Source organism: Camellia sinensis, chromosome 12 (genome assembly GCF_055761805.1).
Source record: "Camellia sinensis isolate YWXY chromosome 12, ASM5576180v1, whole genome shotgun sequence".
NCBI classification, from domain to species: domain Eukaryota; kingdom Viridiplantae; phylum Streptophyta; class Magnoliopsida; order Ericales; family Theaceae; genus Camellia; species Camellia sinensis.
In genome coordinates, this window is record NC_138972.1 from 157,134,348 (window position 1) to 157,158,164 (window position 23,817).

Here is a 23,817-nt window from a genome sequence, read left to right on the forward strand (position 1 = left end):
TACGTGAATTCTAAACCCAACTCATTTGATAATGGCCCAAAAATATTGACCTAACCCAACCCTATTAGTCAAAATATCGTTATCAAGCTCGAAGGTAATAATAGTGGGCTGGGCCGGTTGACCTTTATCCCATATGGTCGTCTCGCACCAACCACCCAACACAACACCATTACTCTACTCGGTTACTAAAAGCATATTCTCTCTCTCTCCTCCCCCATTTTCTCTTTACTCATATCCGTTAACAGATTTTCTCAATACTGTTTCCTTCTTCTTCACAATTCTCATCGTTCACATCGTCACCACTATAATATATATATTTTCCAGAGAATTATTTTTATTTGTTTTTTGGTTTTTTCGTAATGGATCTATGGACCGTGCATGTCAAGAGCACACATCGGAGTCCCTTTTTGCTCAGAAATTCGATTCCCGACAAACCCATTTCCTGGAATTCGAGAAAGATGACTTCTTTGCAATTCTTAGAGGGAAGGACTCTCGAGATCAGGGTTTCCAGGCGGAATGTTTCTTCTGGGTATCAATCGCTTGTTGTCAGAGCTATGGGAAAGAAAAATCATGATAATACTAATTCCTCTTCTTCTTCTTCGTCTTCTTCTTCGGGTACGATCCCCTCTTGCTCTCTTTTGTTCAATTGTATTCAAGATTTTGTTTTGTAGATTTTGGTATATACCCCTATTTGATCATGGGTGTTTTTCAATTTCATGTTTTTGGTTCATCACTGTTAGCTTTGGCACTGTTAGGGCTCTGTTTTTGGTTTCTAAGAGAACTGACCCTCAGAATATTTGATTTTGATTCTTAAATGTGAAGAAAGCAACTAGATTTGTTAATTAACTTGCGGTTGGGAGAGACAAAATTGAGTTGACTTTTTTATGTGAAAGGAAAGTAAGGTATTGGTACTACAAAAACAGCATAATGATTATATTCCTTGTTTAGTTGCAACTTGCAAATTGTAGTTCATGGGTTTCTCAGGTTCTAATATACATATATCTATCCATTTTTGTATTGGGCAAATCAAAGATTTATCTTGTTCTCCAGTTAAATAATGCTCATGGGATGGATGATCTGCTTGGCGTAAGATCTTGAAAAGGTGAACAGTGTTTCTCAAAATGATATTTTTTATTTTGAAACATAGGACATAGTGAATAAATAAACCAAACCAAACCAATCCAAGCATTAAGTCTCATCAAATAGGGTCGGCTACATGAATTCTTTTTCTCTACGCGGCTCTATCAAAGGCTATTTAATTAGTCAAACTAAGTAGATTCATATGCCTATTTACTATACTAGCCAAAATCAATTTAGGTCTATCCCGTCGTCCCTAACATTTCCATCTACTGTCTTTGCATTGCATCTCTTCACTATTACATCTGTTAGTCTCCGTTGAATATGACCAAATCATCTTAATATATTCTTTCTCAATTTATCTTCTATCCGTACTACTCCTACCCTCTGTTATCAAAATCTTACAATTGGCGATTCAATTCATAATTTTTGCAAAATCGATAAGAATTTATGGGTGAATCTATTTTGGAAGTGAATCTCTAGTGAATCGCCCGATTCACAATCGATTCATGATTCGATTCACTTTTTACAATTCATGCAATTTTTGAAATTATCGCGTCTGACATATTTTCGACTTTTTTTTTTCTCCATCTTTTTAGTAAAAATGATATAATACAATTTCTAATAACGTTTGATACTAAAATAACCAACATATATACATGATTTGTTGTTATTTTAGTTATCTTGGAGTTTTTAATAGGATCCAATCAGATTCAGTCAGACTCAACATATTTTTAACCTTTCTTCTCATTTTTTTCTCTTTAAAAAAGTATGATATATCTTCTAAAGATGTTTAAGATTAAAGTTACACTATGAATTATCTGTTGCTATTTTATTGAATTGAATATTACATGTGTGGGATTAGTTATACCTTTTAAATGTTTTAGGTTTTAAAATAAAAGATTTGAAATAATTTTTTTTTATTATTTGCTCACTGTTACTTAGAAAAATATATATGCTTATTGTCCAAATATCAATATCGTTGTTAATTATTGTTACTTTGGAAACTGATAGTTTGTCTATTTGGTTATTATCTTTATTAAGAATGGTTAATAAGAAATATCTAAAAGAAAAAAAAATAAGATGGTGATCTTACATAGGAATTTTTGTTAACTTTTTACCTATTAAGCTACGTAATTATCACTCAAAATAATATTTTTATTGATTTAAGTCTAAATATTTCATATTCATAAGAGATATTTAACATTTAAATGTGTAGATATATGTTTTTGAATAATTTAGAAAAAGTGACCGAATCTTTATGATTTACGATTTACAATTCACGATTCGATTCGATTCGATTCGCTATTTGGTACAAGGTCATTTCAATTCACAATACGAATTTCAATTTGACAACTATACTCCTACCAATTCTCGAATATATTTATTCCTAATTCTGTCTTTTTTAGTTTTGCCACACATCCATCTTAGCATTCTCATTTCAGCGACACTCATCTTATCTATATGTTGTTTCTTGGTTGCCCAACACTCTGTCCCATACAATATTGAAGGCTTAATAGCTGTTCTATAGAACTTTCCTTAGTGGGTGCAATCTTCACTTCAAAGTTCATAATCATACGATAAAACTTATAGTCTTGATTTTCCTTATTACCAGCTATTTCCTCCTCTAGTAACGTACCTCCATGTTCCTCATTTAACAGTTTCTCAAAATAGTTTTTCCTCCTCTCCTTAATCTCCTTATCCTTCACCAATACATTAGAATTCTCACTCTTGATGCACTTAACTTGATTAAAATCTCTTGTTTTCCTCTCCCTTATTTTAGCAAGTTTGTATACCCTTTTTTCTCCCTCGTTACTATGTAGTCTAGTGTATATCTCATCATAAGCTTTCAACTTTGCCTTTCTCACTACTTTTTTGACCTCCTTATTAACCAATCTATAACTCTTCAAGTTTTCCTCAGTTATATCCTTCTGCCACTTTTTAAAGCACAATTTTTTTGCCTTTACTACTTGAACCTCTTCTCTCCATCACCAAGTTTCCCTAGAGTTGGGTCCCTTTATTTTGACTCTCCAAGAACTTCCATTGAAATTCTCCTCATACAATTGTCCATCGAGTTCCACATAGTGTTAGCATCATTTTTCAAGTTCCAAGTACCTTCTTTATCCATTCTATTCTTAAATATTTCTAGTTTTTTCCCTTTTAGGTCCCACCATCTCATCTTACGATGCCCACTATCTTTCCTAACTTGGTATTGTCCTTTAAAACATAAATCTAGTACCAAAATCCTATATTGAGACGTTAGGCTCTCTCCATGATTCACCTTACAGTCATTGCATTTTAGACAGTTCACTTTTCTCACTAAAAAGAAATCTATTTGGCTCTTAATTGACCCACTCTTAAAGGTTATCAAATTCTCCTCCCTCTTCTTATACATATTATTGGCCACCATCAGGTCAGAAGTCAACGCAAAATTTAAAATACTCTCTCCAACTTCATTTCTATCACCAAAATCATATCCACCATGCACCCTCTCAAAGCCTAATTTATCTATTCCTACATGGCTGTTGAAATCTCCACCTATAACTAGGTTATCTCCTACAGGTATCTCCCATAAGATCTCATCCATTTGCTCTAAAAAATCCCTCTTAGTCTGATCATCTAATTCTACTTGGGGGCGTATGCACTAATAACTTTATGGAAATTTCTCACAAAAATTGAAATCCAAGTCTGATAGACTAAGTGTCTGATCACGAGCTCAAAAACACATCCAAGATACCAATTAATGCAAATTGGGCACAAAACCAGGCACTAACAATGGCCAAGCATCCCAAAGCAATATACCACCAAGCTGAAAATTGGTAGAAACTGAGTATATCGAACATCAAATAGACTTGACTGAATAACACAAATTGAGGCCAAAAGCTACATACTAAATATAGCACGGCAAACACCTTTTTGTGATGGACTTCAGCAACAAATGTGTAATTCTTCAAATGGTATAGTTGGCATCCAAAGAAGTAATGATATAAGGTTTTTTTAAAATGTTATTTTGTTTTGAATAATAACTACATCACAGGTCATCCAATGATTCCTCACTGCCATGAATCATTGCTCTGATATAGCAAGTTTGATTTATGGGAATGAAGAACAAGAAGGCAGAAAAGAGAGGAAAACAAAATACGGAAAAAAGAGGAGAGAGTCAAAAGATTAGGGTTCTTTCCTTCATCTACTTATAAATATTAACTTGGTTCAAAATACAAAAAACCCCTTACTTATCATAACACATGGCATAACAATTTCTATATATATATATATTTAAACTTTTGAATATTGAGCTTGGTGCACGTAAGTTTAACTTTTTAACTTCCACCACCTGCTAGATACCACTTAGCAACTCTGTACCAACCAACTGTTGATCATGTGAAATAATAAAGGTCTATTAGTAGCTCTGTGTTTAGAAAATGTTCAAATTTGTTTGCATATAGATAATATAATACCATTGTGATAAAACTTAACTGAGATTTTTAGGCTGTGTTTGGTTATGTTTTTGAAACGTAATTCCACGCCTTAGTTTGAGTGTTGTGTTTGGTTAGAATTTTCAAAAATTGATTCCACACCCACTTGTGAAAACATGTCTCATCCACCCAAATGTCCCCCTGGACTTCCGGCCGGTTGACCGGAACAGTGTTTGTTTGTTTGTTTTTTTTTTTTTTTGACACATGTTATTTTTATATTTTAAATAAAAAAAATATTTTCAGAATTTTTTTTTAAAATTTTTTTTATGAGCTTTGAATAGAATTTTGGGTTGTGTTTGTTTATGAGTTGTAAATTGTTGAATCAAATATCATATGTCACATCAAAAATTCCATTCTCAATTCAAAACTATTTTCAAAACTCATAACCAAACAAATTTTCCACACTCAAATCATAATTCCAAAACTCACAAACTCAAAATCAACTTTATTCTCAAATTATAATTTTAAAACTCTACCAAACACTATTTTAACTTCTCCATGGTGTACTAAATACTCATTCTCTTTCTGAGCTTGGAAAAGGATCTCAACTATTGTCTAGAACCAGTAGTTATTTTATTAGCCTCCTCAAAATGAAACATAAGTAGTGTATATCTTGTATTGGGTGTTCTACAATTACAGGGAATGGTGATCAGTCAATTCCAGGAGGAGATGGTACAAAAGGAAATGATTCTTCCTCAGAGAGCAACAAATCTAATAATGACACTGCCTCCCAGAATTCCCATCATAAAACCTTGGACTGGAGAGAATTTAGAGCAGCTCTCTATGAGAAGGAACAGGTACCATTAGTGTTATTATTATTATTATTATTATTTTAAATTTTTTTGGTAGATTTGTTTTTCCCAAAAATAAGCCTAGAATTATGAAGTTCCAGAGCTAATTCATAAAATATGATAGCCTTTGCATTTTTATTGGTATGCTGAAATTTGACCTGGTGTAAAGTTTTGAAGTTGATAGGAGGTTTTTCCATTGGCCGATGTAATACTGATTCTATTCTGCCGGCTCTCAAATGGTATTTTCTTGTAATTTATTGATCAGTACTATAACAGGTAACGCTGGTATAAAATTTTACAATGGGAATAATATTACAAAATACGCCACTATAGTTGGCATTTGCCGATGCTTTGGGTCAAACCCTCTAGCCTGTTTACGATCTCATTAAAGAACCGTTCGGTCTTTTTTAGAGATTTACAGTGTCTCAAAATTTAATTGCCTGATGTTGGAGAAAAGGCCAATTTGAAATAATAGAGCATCACTGTTGATGGTGTTTATGAAATTTAACATACTTGCTCTTTAAATAGTAAAATTTACTAATTTTTTCCAGGTTGAAACTGTGGGTGGTATTGGTTCTCACAACCAGGATGGGGCTCAGCTCAAGTCCAAACCTCTCGGTCCGAAGTGGGCCCACCCAATTTCATCACCTGAGAATGGCTGCGTTCTTGTTGCCACAGAAAAGCTTGATGGGGTCCGCACTTTTGAAAGAACGGTCGTTCTCCTTCTCAGATCCGGAACTAGGCACCCACAAGAGGGGCCATTCGGAGTTGTCATAAACCGTCCACTTCACAAAAGGATTAGACACATGAAGCCCACAAATCTCGATTTGCAAACTACATTCGCTGATTGTTCTTTGCATTTTGGTGGACCCCTTGAGGCAAGTATGTTCTTGTTGAAAACAGGGGGGGGAAAATCTCAACTTCCTGGTTTCGAAGAGGTGGTTCCTGGCCTGTGTTTTGGTGCTCGAAACAGTTTGGATGAAGCTGCTGGGTTGGTAAAGAAAGGAATGCTTAAGCCTCAAGATTTCAAATTCTTTGTTGGATATGCTGGGTGGCAGCTCGATCAGTTGAGAGAGGAGATTGAATCTGATTATTGGTACATAGCTGCATGTAGTGCGAATCTGATTTTTGGGGAGTCAACAAATTCTTCATCGGAGGGGTTGTGGGAAGAGATTTTGCAGCTAATGGGCGGTCACTACTCAGAACTGAGCCGGAAGCCGAAACAAGACATGTAACTGTTTCTGAGAATTAAGAAATTGACCTGGTAATCAATGCGAGGAATGTGACAAGGGTATTCATGTGAATCCAAATGTACATAATGGTGGCAGCAGAGGAGATTTGAAGTCGGGTAGTTCTTTGTTTTTACTTTCGTAGAAAACTTGGTAATTATGGTTATGTAATTACTTACTCTTTTTTCTCGTATTTATTTGAAGAAAGGCTATGCGGTTCTAATAAGACCTTTTTTTGTAAGGGTAATTATTTAGTAATCTCGGAGTATAGATACGTGGTATTTTATAGTATTATAATTGGTGGAGAAGGTGGGATATTGTATTGGGTAATTGGGGAATATGAAAGACATATTGAATGATAATTGGTTAGAGAGTACAGGCACGTAATACTCCGGAATTATTGAATAATTTTCTTTTTTGTTATGTCTAATTTGAGATGGACTTGCTCCCATGTGTTGAAATAATTACTTGGCTAATTGAAGAAATGATGAGTTTCTACACAGCTTTTGCTAACATCCTTCAATGAATGGGTATTAAGCCTGAACTCTGTTGCTTGTTGAAATGTCATCTTGCAACTCTTTTAACTTAACAGGTTTGTCATTGTGTTGTACTATAATTAAACTCTCCAAATGGATTCATCTAAGCCAACACTCTGTTCTGTTGCAATATAATTAAATTCTCGTAATGGATTCATCAAAGCCAAACTGTGTCAGTAACAATGATCTCCGGTAGGGCATTCTTATCCATAGTAGGAGACAATATACCTATCCTTTTCACTCATCCTTCTCAACAATTTCTTTGAAGGGTAGGCAATACGTGTTGAATTTATAACAAAATCCATATTAACAAGATGTGCCCAGAACAAGTCAGTGACAATCTGCATATCATTGTACCTATGCTACTCAAATGTATTCAAAATTGTTGCATCTGTGATCTCCCATGCTTAGCGCCTACAGGGTCGGATTTTACCCATGTATTGTAACCCTATTATTAGTTTCCATTAATTTTGATGATATTAAAAAAAAGGGCTTTGTTCAGTCTGTCCCATCGATTTTCTATCAAGATTCTTGCATTTTCCCAGATTTTTTTTTCAACTTGTCTACATTTCAATCATCTCCAAGTACTTCATCAATCTGAAAATTACTTCTGAACCCTAAGTAAACAAATCAAAGCCAATCTATCATAACAATTCAATGGCAACCATGTCCAAAGGACTTGAACTACTGACACAGCAAACAAGTATCAATATTCAAAAAAAAGGTGGCCATTAAGATGCCCATAAGAATAAGGGGAACATCAACCACAAACAAAAAAAAATTCTAGACAGCCAGGAAAAATAAAAAATAAAAAATAAAAAAAATCCATTGCATCCATCATAAATCATGTAGAACTATCACTATGCGGATTTTTTGAGAACTATCAAAATATTTTTTGGAGTAAATACCGAGGCAGATAAATAAATGACTAACAAATAAACAAACGGATTTTCATTGTATGCATGCATATCTGCAATGACTGACTGACTAGGAATGAGCAACCCTTCAGAGCTCTATATAATGCGGATTTCCTGCCCACAAAAGTGACCCCACCAGCTAATCAAAATCACATACAAAATTTTAAATATCGGCCGTTATGTTACAGAATTACGTTACAGAATTTTGGACCCCTTGATACTGTTATTTGCTAATATATCAGTTGATACTATATGATATTGACTTTTGTATAACCGCATCGCCGATACCGATATATATCCCAATATCATTATTCAAAACCATGACTCCTCCCATGATGGCAAATGAATATCTCGCAGCACCATCATTACATGTCATGCATGATCGTATTAAACCATCTCATCAACTGCTTCGTGCTCTCGGGCAAAAATGCAAGTTCCTTTTGCTAGTAAGAACCACCAAATCCAATGTAATTCCATTCCTAAAAAAGGCATCATAATATCAGCTCTACTACTGTCCATGATAATAGTAGTTTTTCTTGGGCCTCGTCTTATCAATGCGTGCTTTGCGGACTGCCTCTTGAATTTGTCTCTCATGCTCCTTAAGCATGTCTTCCATGTTTCCACCGGAAGGCACCAATGGTCCAGAGCAATGAATCCTACTTTTATTTGGTACATAATGCTGAATCACAATAAAAACAAAAGCGCAAAGTCTAATATAGTGAAAAAGTAGAACACAAAATGACGAAGAAAGAAACCTGTGGTACAAAAGAGAATTAATATCAAGACCAACAAATATGTCAATTTTTGTTACTAGCAGACTTGCATCTTTCTAGTATCGAAAACAAGGAGACAATATTACAATTCCACATTCTGAGCACTCTAATTTTTTTTTTTATAAATTTTTTTTTTCAAAAAGAAGCAGCACCAATTTCAGTTTCTTTCTTAAGGGAATATATATATATATATATATAACTAATGAATAAAGAAGAAAAAAATGTTGGAAATTCCTAATTTTAAAAAAGGCCACTAACCATTGTTAGTCCTACTAATGCCACTTCATGGGTAAATGGGCACATTTTCATATAATTTCTATTACCACAAAAATAAATATATATATATATATATATATATTTTTGAAATAGAGAATGTAACATGTTTTAGACAGAGAAAACAAAAATAATGTGAATATATATAATTCAAGCCATTAAGGCAAACGATTCAAGTTGATGTTCTAATTAATAAAGGAGAGTTGAAAGAAAATAGACAAATCATTTGAGATAAAAACATTTACCGTGGATTCTTTTCCAGACATCCTTTCACCCTTCTTCAAATAAGCATTGGACACAGCAAACTGAGGCTTGTGAGATGTCTGTCTCATCAGTTCTGACCCATTTACTGAGGAGCAGCCAATTGTCCTCACTGGACCAAAATGTCCTACGGCACTGGGGTGAACCATTGAGCTAGAATGGGTGAATCCACTCTTTCCGAGTCCTGTGGATGGGTCAATTGGGAAGCCCAATGCACCATCCTCTTGGGGATTGTATTTTACATTGATACTTTTAGGATTTGAATGTCCCTGTAGTCTCTAAGTTAGCCATAATTGAACTCACTGAAGAAAATTATGAAATAATAAAGGAACAAATAGATATTTCAAACAAATACCTGTGGTGAAGCTACTTTCTTACTGTCCCTTGGACCCCTTCTTACAGATTCAGTTCCACGTCTTTTGACAGCCTCGGCTCTTTTCCTGGGATAAAAAAGGGGAAAGATTTTGAATATATAACAACCTACGAAAATAACATAGCACCATTATGCAGGAACAGGAGCGAGTAAGTGATAAACTTTTCTGTCTACTTTTAGGATTGACAATGTTTTCTTCGAGGCTTCTACCCAAACTAATGTCTTCAAACCAAAGTAGTGGTCTAGGGTGCCAAACACTCAGCCTTTTCTTGATATCAAACAGAAGAGTAATTCCAAGTACTGACAGTGAAATCAAGCAGCACCAAACATCAACAGAGGTTTTTTAAGAAGGAATGGACGCACATACACAGGGATAGTAATCACACCAACACTAAGAGTTAGACAGTCCAAATTAAAACTGTTCAGAACATGAGAAAATAAAATTTAAAAAATGGTCAGGACTAAGGTAATGATTTATATAAAATAAAACAAAAAAACTAATGTATGCTTTGACCAAAATTATGGCTGTATGGCCCTATAGAGAGCAGAATGGCAAAATATGATTTACAATGACAAGAAAACGTCAAGACAAAGCTTTATTATGTATCCATTTATATATAAAATGAGTACCATATTTTTTTAACACATGGATTTGTTGGATACCTTGATATTCATTGCTGGACCCATTTCCTAATAGCTAAAACTCTTGGGCGATTGGTGACTTAACATGGTATCAGAGTTCAAATTGAGGAAGGCCTTGGTTTTAAGTCCCTCCATTTGCGTTTGTTTCCCTTTTGCATTTTTCTATATTTGTCTGTTTGCATCTCCAAGTGCAAGAAGGGTTTGCACATGAGGAAGGGTGTTGAACAACTTGATATACATTGTTGGCTCCATTTCCTAACAAATTAAGCTGTTGTGACAATTGGTGATTTAACAGGATTTGATTATTACATCCATCAATCATTATATAGGATGAGTAGTTTGAAAAACGAAAGGGAAGCCCTCAAATCAGTAGTAAATATATAAAACACTTTACTCAATCACACTGGTGTTGGTAAATATGGTACTGAATAGTGTGATGAATTGGCCATCTTGAACTCATAATTGCACAGAGATAATTTACTATCAATGATATTGACTTCAAATAAGGGGGCTCATCCTTCATACAAATTCAGGTGGGTGACTTAAGACATGCTGTTCGATGAAATTTTACAAATGCATTAGATTTACCTTCTTGCTTCCTCCTCTTGAAGCTTTGCATCAAACTCCTTGCTCGGAGGATATTTGGGTAAACTAGATGGATCGCAAGGGAAAGGCTTTGTCGTGAAGAACTGAAAAGGTAAATTCAAATAGATCTAATTACAGTTTTGCTACATGTAAGTATATAATATCCCAAGGATGTGTAATCAAATGTGCATCAAAATATTTTGAAACTTTAACCAGAGCAGCCACCTCAGGATTGAAGAACTACGTAGTGTTTGGGGAAAAAAATCAAATTCAAGAACCAATGTAAGCGGAAAAGTGGCAGACACAACAAATAGTGGGAAAAGAATATATATATATATATATATATAGAGAGAGAGAGAGAGAGAGAGAATTCGGCGTCAAACCATTGCGAATAGCTAAGGAATTAATTGCTTTGCCCATCGTACAAGTAAATGATTAAACCATTATTCAAATGTGAGCAATAATAAAGGAGTCAAAATCCTCTAGTCATTTTTTGTATGGTTGGGATTTTTTTTTAAGTGATTATCAATACTATTGTACCCTCAACTTTCGTAGAATTAAATCTCAGCCATTCAAAAAATCACTCTACGAAAAATCACTCTAGAGGATCTAGATTCATAATAACGGGCTTTATTGCAATTTATGCACTCAATGCAAACTGAGAGAAGATAAATCCTAGTTCTCTTAGGAAGTGTAGTATCAAAAATAAAGGCCACCATGTAAGTGAAAATTCTAACAAGAAGTTTTTTATTTTTTTATTTTTTTTCTAATTTTTTTATTTGGTAGTGTGTCAAAATTTGATACAAAAAGCTAAATTCCAATACCTCTAGAAAAGCATTCTAAAAATTACCTCACTTTTAAGTGCAGAAGCAGCAGTACCCCTCTGCTCTGGTTCGGTTGCGAGGAGGACATCAATAAGAGCCAAAGCTGAAGAAGGGAAATCCTTGAACGTCTCAGCAACGCGGCGTCTGTAAGGTCGCTGAGGTTTAAAACTAGTAGCGTGTGGCAATTTTGATTTCATCCAGTACTCCTCAGAAGGTGAACCACAAAGCTTGAATATTTTGTGCATCTGCTCAACCTAGGAATGTTTTTTTGGATTATCTCTGTTAGCAAGAAAAGTATTCAACACTGAAGACAGATGTAAAAACATTTACAAAATTATCAGACTAGTAAATGTTGAACAACTATGAATTAAATAATGTTTTGCTTCACTAGCATTCAGACACAACCAAAAGTGCTTAGAGAACAACCTAAATGATCATTGAGAATAGATTTGTAAACACCTCATAGAATATGTATAGAAACATATAAGTAACCATAGTTAGCCAAACCTATTAAACACAACCAATATAGGGTTGAAACAATTTGGAATTCGAGAATGATCTAGATAAATAAACATGAAATTATGGAAGCTAGTAGGAAGAGACAAAATTAGATGAGCACTTCAGGAACATATTTTATGGAAACAATAACAATTTAGGTAGGAAAAATCCATGTTTGTGCGCACACAAAAAAAAACAAAAACAAAAAAAAAAGACTGAAGAAAAACAAGGTTACCAATCTGTAATCATTCAGTCAAAATTTAGGAATCAATATCATTACCAGCAGAACAAGGGAATACATTGCAACCCACTAGAACTGTTTCGATTAAGGCATCAATCCAAATAGCAGAAAAAGATAGGACTGAATTAAAGAACCAGTAAAAGTAAAATTATAAAATCAAATTAAATTGCACAATCTTGATGAATGATATCAGCTACAACTCCAGATGTCTTCAAATTGAACATTCTCTATGGTTAAATACAATAAACATTACACCTTTGACAGAAATCTTGATATCCACCAAAACCTCCAAATGAATGAGGTTCTAAGCACTTGCCATTTGCCAACACAACATGACCTGGGTAACAGTATGTGAACCAACGACTTCAGAAGATTGAAAGATTGTCAAAATCTAAACAAGTCCAAAACTTTGATATGCACCAACACCCAATACCCATATCCAAAGCCATGTAATAAGGGATATAAGCCATAGAAAGGGTAAAAATTTGGAAAACTATACAAGTCAGAGTCAGCTATGCATGCAATTGTTCATACCATTCCATTCTTTTCACATCTTAGGCAGTGTTTGGTTCATTGGAATGCAAGCAGATTGGAATATTCCTTAGCCTCCTTATGGAATGACCATTCCCCTATAATGATGATGATGATTCCATTTACATGCATTTTTCATAACCTTTTTAGTGAACCAAACATGAGAATGGACGTTCTGATGGAATGATCATTCCGTTCTAGCTATTCCGATGAAACAAACATAGCGTTAGTGAATGATTCTATTCTAGCAAATGTACATGTCCTAGGAAGAAGACGATGGTGACAAGAAAGTTGTCAATATCAAAAGAGCAAAACAATAACCAAATAACACAAGGAAAATACCTCAGTTCTTCCAGGCATGATTGGCTTCCCTGCAAACAATTCTGCAAGGATACAACCAGCACTCCAGAGATCAATGGTGACTCCATACTCTGTTGCACCAAGCAAAAGCTCAGGAGCCCTATACCATAGAGTTACAACACGGCTGGTTAATGGCTGATTTTGATCAGGCTGGAATAAGGTTGCCAGACCAAAGTCTCCAACCTTGAGAACTCCATTATTGTCAATTAGCAGATTTGAGCCCTTAATGTCTCGATGCAAAATCCCACGACTATGGCAGTGTTCAAGTCCACAAAATAGTTGTTGGATATAACATTTAATCTGCAAGCCCAGAACAGAAAATCCCAAAACAGGAGTATAAAAGAAATGCAGGCTAGGTAAAGCAAAATCTATTCAAATACATGACATATAAGAAATGGATCACGTAAGACTATCTCCAATGGTTACTCAAACCTTAAAAATGAGTTCTTTTCCTGCTCCAATGGTTGCATAAAATAGGTAACAAATTGAGAATTTCACTTTTCTTTCATCAAACTAAGGAGAAATGTGCCTTTCATCAAATTATTGTTCATTGCCATCGCCGGATGTGTCCTAGGATGTCCTCCCGGATGACCACCCCAAGGCAAAAATTTGTGAAAAAATTGCAATGGCCGAAATTTGTGAAAAAATTGCAATGGCCGGTCGACTGCCCAGTCGTCTACCCGGTCGACCACCTCAAGGCCAAAAAAAAAAAATTTACATTGGCCGGTAGATTAGCCAAACATCCGCCCGGTCGACCGGTATTCTGATAAAGCTCCAAAATCTTCTGTTGGAGCATTTGATATCAAAGGAAGCTTTTACTCAAATTTTTACTCAAATTTGATGAGAAAATTGATGCACCGTTCTAAAGTATCAGATCTATGCCTATCTTTATCTCAATGGCTATGAGACATCTGTCACGGTCAAACCAAATTTCATATTATTGTGGCATTGCCTTAAGTGATTGGATTCATTATCTAATTGAATTCATCACATGAGAACTAGACAATATCCTTGTCCATCGTAAGAAATACCCCAACCAAATATAATCCAATCCAATTATCAGTTATATCTTTTTTATTCTTCTCTATTTTCAATTTCAATTGGCTACATTACATTCTTATTTTCATAACAAAGTCTCAGAAATTCACATGCTTTTTAACTTAAGTCCATCACTATGCCTTCACAATGAAAGCTTAAAAATTTATGGAATGTATGTGATTCATGTTAAAATTTAGGATCGCCATTGCATTACAATTTGGTTTCATAGTCTTAGTGACAAACATCTCATAATCAAAAAAGATGAGAGCAGATACCTGTGGTTCAGTGAAGTTGATTTTAGAGGATGCTGAAAGCCCAGCAAGATCGTGCTCCATATATTCAAATACAAGGTACAAGCTGCCCAACATCCTCGCAGTGGCTAGACCCTCGAGCTTCATTACATTTGGGTGGTCCAGTTTACGCAAGATATGTATTTCCCTTGCCATAAAACGAACACTTTCTGGATCCATATTTACAAACCGCACTTTCTTCATCGCCACAATTTTCCCATTTTTTAAGTCACGCGCCTTATATACACTACTATAAGTTCCCTGTCCAATCTGCATAAAAATCAAATTGTTTGAAATTCAATTATCCTCTCCTCTATTAGGTCACAAACATGCTATCAATGGAGAAACTAAAGGCTAGTTAGACCTCACTTTCCTACAAAGATATACATGCTAATGAAGTGCTTACAATACAAACAACTAAGTGGCCCATTTGGGGGCCCAGGTGGGTAAAGGGGGGAGGACGGTGGCTTACCAGTTCAGCCCACAGGGGGGTGGCTTCTCAAGCCTCAAAGGGGGTGGTGATTTGGGCCTTTTTGAGCAGCCCAATAGTCTTGTTAATACGGATGTGGGTCGGACTGAGGCTGGGTTGGGTTGCAAGGCTTCATGCAATCTACATCTAAGTGAGTCGGGTCGGGTGGCTTCGTTTGGGGCAGGGGTTCATCGGCGAGGTTCTGTGTCGCCGTCCGGACTGGAGTTGGTAGTCCACCGTGCTACATCTGCTGAGGCACAAGGATCGCGACTGGTAGAGGTGTCGGAGTGTGGCACTTCCAGGTGGCGGCTTCAGAGTTGGATGAGCGACAGTCCCAGCTGGAGCTAGAGCTGCCTCGCGATGCGCCATCTGCGGAGGAACAAGGGTCGCGACTGTTAGTGGCGTTGGAAAGAGATACTTCTCACTCGACAGCCTCAGAGTCGGTTGAGCGACAGTCCCAGCTGGAGCTAGAGATGCCTCGCGGTGCGCCATCGGTGGGGGAACAAGGGTTGCGACTGCTTGTGGAGTCGGCCTCAAGTCGGTTGAGCGACAGTCCCAGGTGGTGTTAGAGACGTCTCGCGATGCATCTTGGGCTGACCGAGGAGGGAAGGGGCACGAGTGTGTGGGATAGTCACAGGTCTTAGAGTTGCAACCCTTAGCAGTGCTAGACAGTGAATTGGTCACTTGTTTCAAACAAAAACAGAGTTCTAAGGATATTGGGGGATTATCGGGGGAGGAAATTCCTTTTGCAGAGGCTGTGTCCCAGTGGGTATTGGATCGGATTAGTGAAGTTAGTCGTTGTTTGGGCTTGTCCTTTGAAGGATACGAAGATGAGGCAATGCGACTTTTTGCGGCGGTGGAGGCTTCATGGAGGCAAGAGACTCCCAGTCCAAGGGTGTCTCGCTCATTGGTGACCCCTTCTAAAGGAATTCGGGAGCTCAAGAATTTGGAATGTTCTGTGAATTATGATCATGGTGTGAGGAATGTAGGACGGGGTGAAAGGAGAGATCGGAGGGGCCCATTGTTGTTGAAATGAAGTTGAAAATTGTATCGTGGAATGTGCAGGGGTTGAATGATAGGGATAAAAAGGTGGCGGTGAAGGCGGTTTTGCGGAGTGCCAACCCGGACATTGTATGCTTACAAGAGACGAAGATGGAAGAGGTGGGAGTGGAGCTGATTCGCGAGGTGTGGGGGGGGAGGATTGTGGAGTGGACCTTTTTGCCCTCGTTAGGCACGGCAGGTGGGGTTCTTCTCTGTTGGGATAAGAGGGTAGTGGTGAGGGAGGAGGAGGAGATAGGAGGTTTTTCTGTCTCTTGTTTGTTCCGTTGTGTGGACGATAATTTTCGATGGGGTTTTACTGGGGTATATGGGCCTGTGCAGGATTCCAAGTGGGATTTGTTTTTGGAGGAGATGGAGAACATAGCCTTTCGCTGGGATGTCCCCTGGTGTGTAGGGGGTGATTTTAATGTTGTCCGTTGGCCTTCGGAGAAGGCGGGAAATGCCAGGAGTTCGGGGGCAATGCGGGCTTTTTGTTCTTTCATTGATGATTTACAGTTGGTTGATTTACCTATCCAAGGGGGCAGCTTCACATGGTCAAATGGTCAGAGTTTGTCTCGAATTGATCGGTTCTTGGTCACTGTGGGCTAGGAGGAGCACTTTTCTGAGGTGGTTCAGCTTCGTTTACCTCGACCTGTGTCTGATCATTAGCCAATTTTATTGGATAGTGGGGGGATCCGACGTGGTCCTATGCCATTTTGTTCTAAGAATATGTGGTTGCAACATAAGGGTTTTCTAGACCTGGTTCGTGGTTGGTGGAATAGCTACGAGGTTCGTCGTTCCCCTAGTTGTGTGTTGGCTCAAAAATTGAAGATGTTGAAAACGGCCTTAAAAACTTGGAATAAGGAGGTGTTTGGTCAGCTAGAGGGCCAAAAAGCTGCAGTGGTGTCTTTACTTCAATCCTTGGATGAGCTGGAGGTGCAAGATGAGCTGCCTACTGAGCCCGGTATTCATAAGGAGGCGGCTAGACAGGATTTTGTTCGTATATCCCGTATGGAGGAGGCTTGTTTTCGTCAAAAGTCTAGATGTTTGTGGTTAAAGGATGGGATCGAAATACACAATTCTTTCACCGTATGGCTAATGCTCATCGAAGGGTTAATCAGATTAGTAGGTTATGGGTGGATGGTCGGGAGCGGCACACCGATAGAGAGATTAGGGAAGGGGTAGTGGGTTTCTATCAACATTTATTCCGGCCTCAAGAGGGGGTTTGGCGGCCGGGCTTGGAAGGTGTTCAGTTTGCTACAATTCTAGGAGAGGATCGAGAGAGGTTGGAGTGAGCTTTTAAAGGGGAGGAGGTGTTTGGAGCTTTGCGGGCCCCAGATCCGAATGGTTTCACTATGGCTTTCTTCCAGCATTGTTGGAGCGTGGTTAAGGGTGATATCATGGCAACTATGGAGGATTTCCTGGTGTCCGGGCATTTTGAGAAAAGTTTCAATGCAACCTTTTTGGCTTTGATTCCGAAGAAATGAGGGGTTGACGATATTCGGGACTTTAGGCCTATTAGTTTGTTGGGGAGTGTGTATAAGTTATTGGCTAAAGTGTTGGCAAATCGTTTATGAGGAGTTTTATCGACTGTGGTGTCAGAGTCTCAGAATGCGTTTGTTGGGGGGAGGCAGATTTTCGATGCAGTTCTGGTTGCTAATGAGTGTGGATTCTCGAATTCGCCAGGGGCGCCCTAGTTTGATTTGCAAATTGAATATTGAGAAGGCGTATGATAATGTTAACTGGGAGTTCCTCTTGTATGTATTGGATCGTATGGGCTTCGGGGCGACTTGGTGTCAGTGGATCAAGTTCTGCATCTCGACTATGCGGATGTCGGTGTTGATTAATGGGACTCCGGCGGGTTTCTTTCAGACACATCGAGGCCTTCAGCAGGGGGATCCTTTGTCCCCCCAGCTATTTATTTTAGTGATGGAGGCATTGAGTAGATTGTTGGATAAAGCTGTGCGTGAAGGCTTCTTGGAAGGTTTTGTTGTGGATTCACTGGCGGGGGTTCCTTTGGGGGTTTTGCATTTGTTATATGCTGATGATGCCTTGATCTTCTGTGGTGCAGAAGCTGCGCAGGTTGGTTATTTGCGATGTGTTTTGCTTTGTTTTGAGGTGGTTTCGGGCCTTCGTGTTAACTTGCGGAAGTCAGAGCTCATTCCAGTGGGGGCAGTTGCTAGGTTACCTGTTATGGCTGCAGTTTTGGGGTGTAAGGTCTCGGTTTTGCCAGTGTCCTATTTGGGTTTGCCTTTAGGGGCTTCTTTTAAGGCAAAGCGGGTGTGGGATGGAGTAGTGGAACGGGTCCAACGTCGTTTGGCAGGTTGGAAGTGCCAATATTTTTCGAAAGGCGGCCGTTTGACTTTGCTTAAGAATGTGTTGAGTAGTATCCCCACTTATTTCATATCGGTCCATGTTATTCCAGTGTCAGTGGCACATCGGTTAGAAAAGCTTCAGAGGGATTTCTTGTGGGGGACTGGTGGTGATGATTTTAAGTATCATTTGGTTGATTGGGGTCAGGTTTGTCAACCCAAGCGAGTTGGAGGGCTGGAGGTACGTCGGTTGGTGACTTTTAACCGAGCTTTGTTAGGGAAGTGGCTCTGGCATTTTGCTTTGGAGCCTTTCAGATTGTGGCGACAGGTAATGGCGTCTAAATATGGACTGGGCAGAGGGGGTTGGGTTTCTAGGTCTGTGACCTGTGCTTATGGGTGTGGGTTATGGAAAGGAATTTGGTTGGGAAGGGTAGAGTTTTGGAAGTGGATAGGGTTTAAGGTGGGGGAGGGGAGTAGGGTGCGGTTTTGGAAAGACTTGTGGTGTGGCGAGTTGGTGTTGGAGACCCGTTTCCCTTTGATTTTTAATATTGCATTAGATCTAGATGCATTGGTGGCTTCCTATTTGGATGGCGGGGGTGTGGTAGTTTGAGATATTAAGTTACGGCGACAGGTTCATGATTGGGAAGTCGCTCAGTTGGTGGAGTTGTGGGGTTTTTTATATGGTCTGGGAACGGTCGGGGTGGGCCCCGATGTATTGGTATGGACTAGGTTGGGAGCTAAGGGACGGTTCACAGTAGCCTCATTTTATCAGGGGTTGATGGGTGATGCTGGTTGGGTCTTCCCTTGGAAAAGTGTTTGGGTTTCGGGGGTTTCGACTAAAGTTGCCTTTTTCATGTGGACGGTAGCATTAGGACGGAATCTTACCTTGGATAATTTGATGCGGCGGGGGCACATCCTTGTGAATTGGTGTTGTATGTGTTGCGAGGATGCGGAGTCCGTGAATCATTTGTTTCTTCATTGCTCGGTGGCTTCGCGCTTGTGGGGCTTCGTTTGTTCACTTTTTGGACTTGCTTGGGTTCAGCCACAAGGGGTGTTTGATTTTCTTTGGGCTTAGCGGGGCGTTCGTCTTGGCCGGCGGCGGCGCCGAGCTTGGTTATTGGCTCCGTTCTATTTGATGTGGTTGCTTTGGTTGGAAAGGAATTGACGGACCTTCTAAGCGGTTTCTAATAGTGTTTCTTGGTTACAAAGTCGTCTCTTTCTAGTTTTGTATAGTTGGTTGGAAGGGAGGGCAGATCCGGATTTATTTGTGTTTTTAGATTTTCTAGATGAGGTGATTGGTTAGTTCTTGTTTTCTTGGTTCCCTTTCTGGGTGGTTTTTCTTGTATTGGTTGCATCGTCTTGATGCTTTTTAATAATATTTGCTTATTTATAAAAAAAAAAAAAAAAAAAAAATACAAACAACTAACATAATTTCTATAAATTAATCAATAAGAAATAAAAACTGACTTTTTTTAACCTCTCGAATGAATCTGCACTTCGAGGAACCCACCCTTGGATGGCCTCTCCAGCAACTGAAGTTAGCCACGATGGCCATCCCGCAACAATCTGTTCTCCTTCGGTAGCACGTGGCATGCTAATTATCCGAGACATTGTTGTTGCTTGTCCTCCATTGACTGCAACTCCATCCATTGTAGCTCGCCTCTGATGGTTACCGCTTGTTGGCCTTTCAACAATTCTATTTTTCTTCTTGTCTTCATCGTTTTTACCAGGTACGGAGCCCATACTGGGTTGTAAAACTGGCTTAGATATTGTGTGACCAACAGACTCAGCATAACAACCATTACCCACTACAATCTTCTCTCTCTTTGAGGGAGCAAACACTTGTACCGAAGGTTTGTTTAGCTCTTTCTCTTTCTCCTTCTCATTCTCATTCTCATTTTCAACTTCATTTGATCCTTTAGAGCAAATGCAGCCCATCCTTACCAATGTAAGTTCTCCGAAATCACACAATCACCCTTTGCAATCCCTTTTCCAATACTTAAAGATGCCCAAATTCATGATATTTAAATCTTGCCACTCTTCTCCAATTCAAACCAGTTATCAACATAACTACATTAATCTCCAATCAACTCTAAATCCTCACAGGATTCAATGGCATTAGTTTTATGAACAAAATATAAACCAGAATCTTCTGACAATGCAAGCCCAAAACTTCAATGAATGGTCACAAACTCCGATTCCTCTCAAAAACCCAAAACTTCAAAAGACAACAGAAGATCTTTTGAGAGGAAGAGGGGGAGAGAGAAAGAGGCCCAAAATGCAAGAATTCAAAATCTTTTGTTACAATCAAGAACAGGGGAAAATTGGAATTCTCTTTAAAAACTAACAATCAATTTACAAGAAAGGAAGTGTCAAATAGCACAATGGCATAACAAACTACGAACAAGATGAAATTTGAAGAAAAATAAAACCAAAAAAAAAAAAGAAAAAAAAGAATTATATCAAAACCCAGACCAGAAATCCAGCATTGATATGTGGATATGTGCAGGAGTTCTGGTCGAGGATTCTGGGTTCCAAAAAAACAAAAAAAAAAAAGATTTGTGGGGGTATTATAACTGGGTGTTATTCACAGAAAACCAAAAAAACAAAAAAATGAAGAATTTTAAATTCAGAAAAAAAAAGAAGTAAGAAATAAATCAGAAATTAAATGAAATAGACGAAAAAAAAAAGAGAAAAGAGTAGGTTAGGGGAAAAATCGAGGGTTTTGAAGATTGTTCATTGATTTGGGAGAGAGAGAGAGAGAGAGAGAGAGAGAGAGAGAGAGAGAGAATTGCGGGTGAGTTGGGGAAATCCTAGAAATGCGCAAGGCCGAGGATTTTGAGGCAATGTATTTTTCAGTTGGTCGCAATCGTCAAGTGCTTGAAATCTTTTTCTTTTTAAGTACAGCTCCAATAGGGCTGCTTGACCGAGCTCTCTTCTCTCCCTCTCTCTTTCCAATATCATCATCATCATCATCATCATCACGTAGTAAGATCAGATAAACTAGCATCGTGCTAGAAAGATTGGCGAGAGAGACGAAGATGAAGGTGCAAAACGAGTACTGTGGAAGTAGTCGTTACCACTAGGAAGGGAGCGAGACAGAGGCCGACGTGAGTTGCAGTACGAGGTGGGCCCCTACTTCTATATTGCCTTTGTTATCAATTACTTTATTAAACATAGAAAATGTTAGGGTTAAATTTGAAAAAACAAAAAAGAAAAAAAAAATTACACTATTAAATTTTATTTTATTTTTTAATTATAAATCACTTACACTTTGTCTTTTTAAATTTTAAAATTTAATAGTAAATTCTAAACTATTTTAAATTATTTTTTATTACATTAAATTTATTTTATTATGATTTTATTAGAGACTAGAATCAGGTTATAGATAGTAGGTATTTGGGATAAACTAAAAAATTACATACACTTATTTGAGTCATATCAATTAACATCTCATTTTTATTTTTCTAATCACTTTCTCTATTTTTTTTACATATATTTTTTTTATTATAAAAAATCAAAAAGTACACTTATTTAAAATATCTCAAACCACCTCTAAGTATATGACACACTTATCGAATACTAGATAAGAATATTATTGGCATAAAAATTTAATAAATGTGTCATGTATCTGACACATGACTTGATTTTGTGTAAATTGTTAATAGAATCCTAATGGAAGTGGTTAATTATAATAAAAAATATTTTAAGGTGGTGAAATATTTAGTTTTAAAATTTAAGGGGGGCAAAATGTAAATGAATCATAATTTAAACAAATTTATTATAATTTACCTAAAAAAATATAATAAATTTTATAATTACATCATGATTAATTTGAATTTTTAAAATTTTAATTTACATAACGTAGGAATACAGTTAACACAAGGCATATGGTGTGATGAGAAGTTCATTCCAAAGTCATAGTTTAATACTAATAAATACTAATCAACAAATAACAATGCTGTGCTATTCAGCTGAAAGAAAGGCTTCACTATGGGAAATTTTATTTTCACATCTCCTTTAATCTCTCGATGCATCATATTTTAATTCACAAAGTTATGAATTTAATTATATATTCACTACCACTGTGTTTGGTTGGAGGATTTAGAGAGAGATTTGGAAAAGAAAATGGAAAAGGCATGTGAAACTAGGTAAAATATAAGTATGTTTTATTCACATTTTACCTACCTTTTTCATTTCTCTTTTCAAATCCCTCAACCAAACACAGCATAAATGTTTCAACTATTATTTTAACTCATAATATGTATACACACTGCTCAAATAGATTTTTTCACCCACTACACCTTCAAACCCCTGAATCATTCACTTTGTACAACATTCGTTAAGTACCATCTCTAGTGATCTCAGACATCTTTTGGCAATTTAGCTCTTTCCACCAAAACATGACTCCATTAAATACCTACATTGAGCTCCACTGCATTTTGAAGGGTAAGGAATGTGTATCTCCATCTCATTTTTTCATTTTATAGTTATTGGAATAAATTAGCATTAACCCATGCAATGCACATATTATCTTTTTAAAAAATATATTTGGTGGTACAATGTGTATTATAAAAAAATAATTTTAATTTTAATTTTAATGATTTTAATTATTTATTTTGATAATGTTGGCACTATCATTCTATAAAATTGTTACTTGAATACTTATATATATTAATTTTAGTTCTATCGTATTATAAAAGTGTCATTATCCTATAATAATTTTGTATGATGTATATTAAATTGTAAAATAATAAAATAAATACTCATTTTGATATTAAAAATAATAGTTAAATTAAAAGAAGAATTAGTACCAAAAAATTAAAAGTAATTCTAATTATTTCATTTTCTTTTATATTTATTTGAAAAATAAAAATATGTAGAAATATAAATTATATAAAATTCATTAAAAAAATTAATATAAATATGTTATAGTTGGATTATCATATAATAATTATATATATATATATATTAAATTACAAATTGTAAAATAACCACTTTTAATTAAGTTAAAATATCAATTATATAAAAAGAAATTCAACAATGACTAACCAAGAAAGAATCACATAATAATATCTAAACCCAAAAAGAAAAAATAATGAAAACATCTAAACGATAGATACATCTCAGTTTGTGAAATGATTAATCATCTGTAATATGATATTAAAACATAAAAAAACTTATTGTTCAACAATTAAAAAAGTAACTCAAGCAGTAAATTCAAACTTTATAAGTTTTCTGAGAGTATTATTGTTGTGCAAATTTTTCCTTATGTGAGTTGTG

The 23,817-nt window shown here is 36.8% G+C and overlaps 2 protein-coding genes across 5 annotated transcripts; one reads left to right on the top strand and one right to left on the bottom strand.

The window, feature by feature from the left end:
- Positions 1 to 18: 18 nt before the first annotated feature.
- Positions 19 to 6,799, top strand: LOC114272802 (electron transporter, putative (DUF179)). The gene is made up of 3 exons (XM_028214503.2): positions 19 to 615; positions 5,193 to 5,350; positions 5,896 to 6,799. Exons 1-3 carry the CDS (start codon positions 360 to 362, stop codon positions 6,577 to 6,579), a joined length of 1,098 nt encoding a protein of 365 aa, XP_028070304.2. The 5' UTR covers positions 19 to 359; the 3' UTR covers positions 6,580 to 6,799.
- A 1,227-nt stretch (positions 6,800 to 8,026) lies between these two features.
- LOC114272804 (putative serine/threonine-protein kinase At1g09600) lies at positions 8,027 to 21,653 on the bottom strand. 4 transcript variants are annotated; one of them, XM_082897743.1, is made up of 8 exons: positions 20,002 to 21,653; positions 14,701 to 14,985; positions 13,370 to 13,687; positions 11,784 to 12,011; positions 10,937 to 11,037; positions 9,689 to 9,773; positions 9,318 to 9,602; positions 8,027 to 8,705 (listed from the first exon to the last, which is right to left on the bottom strand). In XM_082897743.1, the coding sequence occupies exons 1-8, from the start codon at positions 20,470 to 20,472 to the stop codon at positions 8,535 to 8,537; spliced, it is 1,944 nt and encodes a 647-aa protein (XP_082753869.1). In that variant the 5' UTR covers positions 20,473 to 21,653; the 3' UTR covers positions 8,027 to 8,534. The 4 variants fall into 4 exon arrangements, with proteins under 4 accessions (XP_082753869.1, XP_082753870.1, XP_082753871.1 ...); XM_082897744.1 differs by having other exon boundaries at positions 20,012 to 21,636; XM_082897745.1 differs by having other exon boundaries at positions 20,045 to 21,631.
- Positions 21,654 to 23,817: the final 2,164 nt, after the last annotated feature.

Excerpts from the sequence above, each read along its gene's own strand:
- LOC114272802 (XM_028214503.2), top strand. The coding sequence starts at position 360 with ATGGATCTATGGACCGTGCATGTCAAGAGCACACATCGGAGTCCCTTT. Across the intron at positions 616-5,192 it reads TTCTTCGTCTTCTTCTTCGG|GGAATGGTGATCAGTCAATT; the intron begins GTACGATCCCCT and ends CTACAATTACAG. Across the intron at positions 5,351-5,895 it reads CTCTCTATGAGAAGGAACAG|GTTGAAACTGTGGGTGGTAT; the intron begins GTACCATTAGTG and ends AATTTTTTCCAG.
- LOC114272804 (XM_082897743.1), bottom strand. The coding sequence starts at position 20,472 with ATGGGCTGCATTTGCTCTAAAGGATCAAATGAAGTTGAAAATGAGAAT. Across the intron at positions 14,986-20,001 it reads CATTCGAGAGGTTAAAAAAA|ATTGGACAGGGAACTTATAG; the intron begins GTCAGTTTTTAT and ends ATTTTTATGCAG. Across the intron at positions 12,012-13,369 it reads TCATGCCTGGAAGAACTGAG|GTTGAGCAGATGCACAAAAT; the intron begins GTATTTTCCTTG and ends AAACATTCCTAG.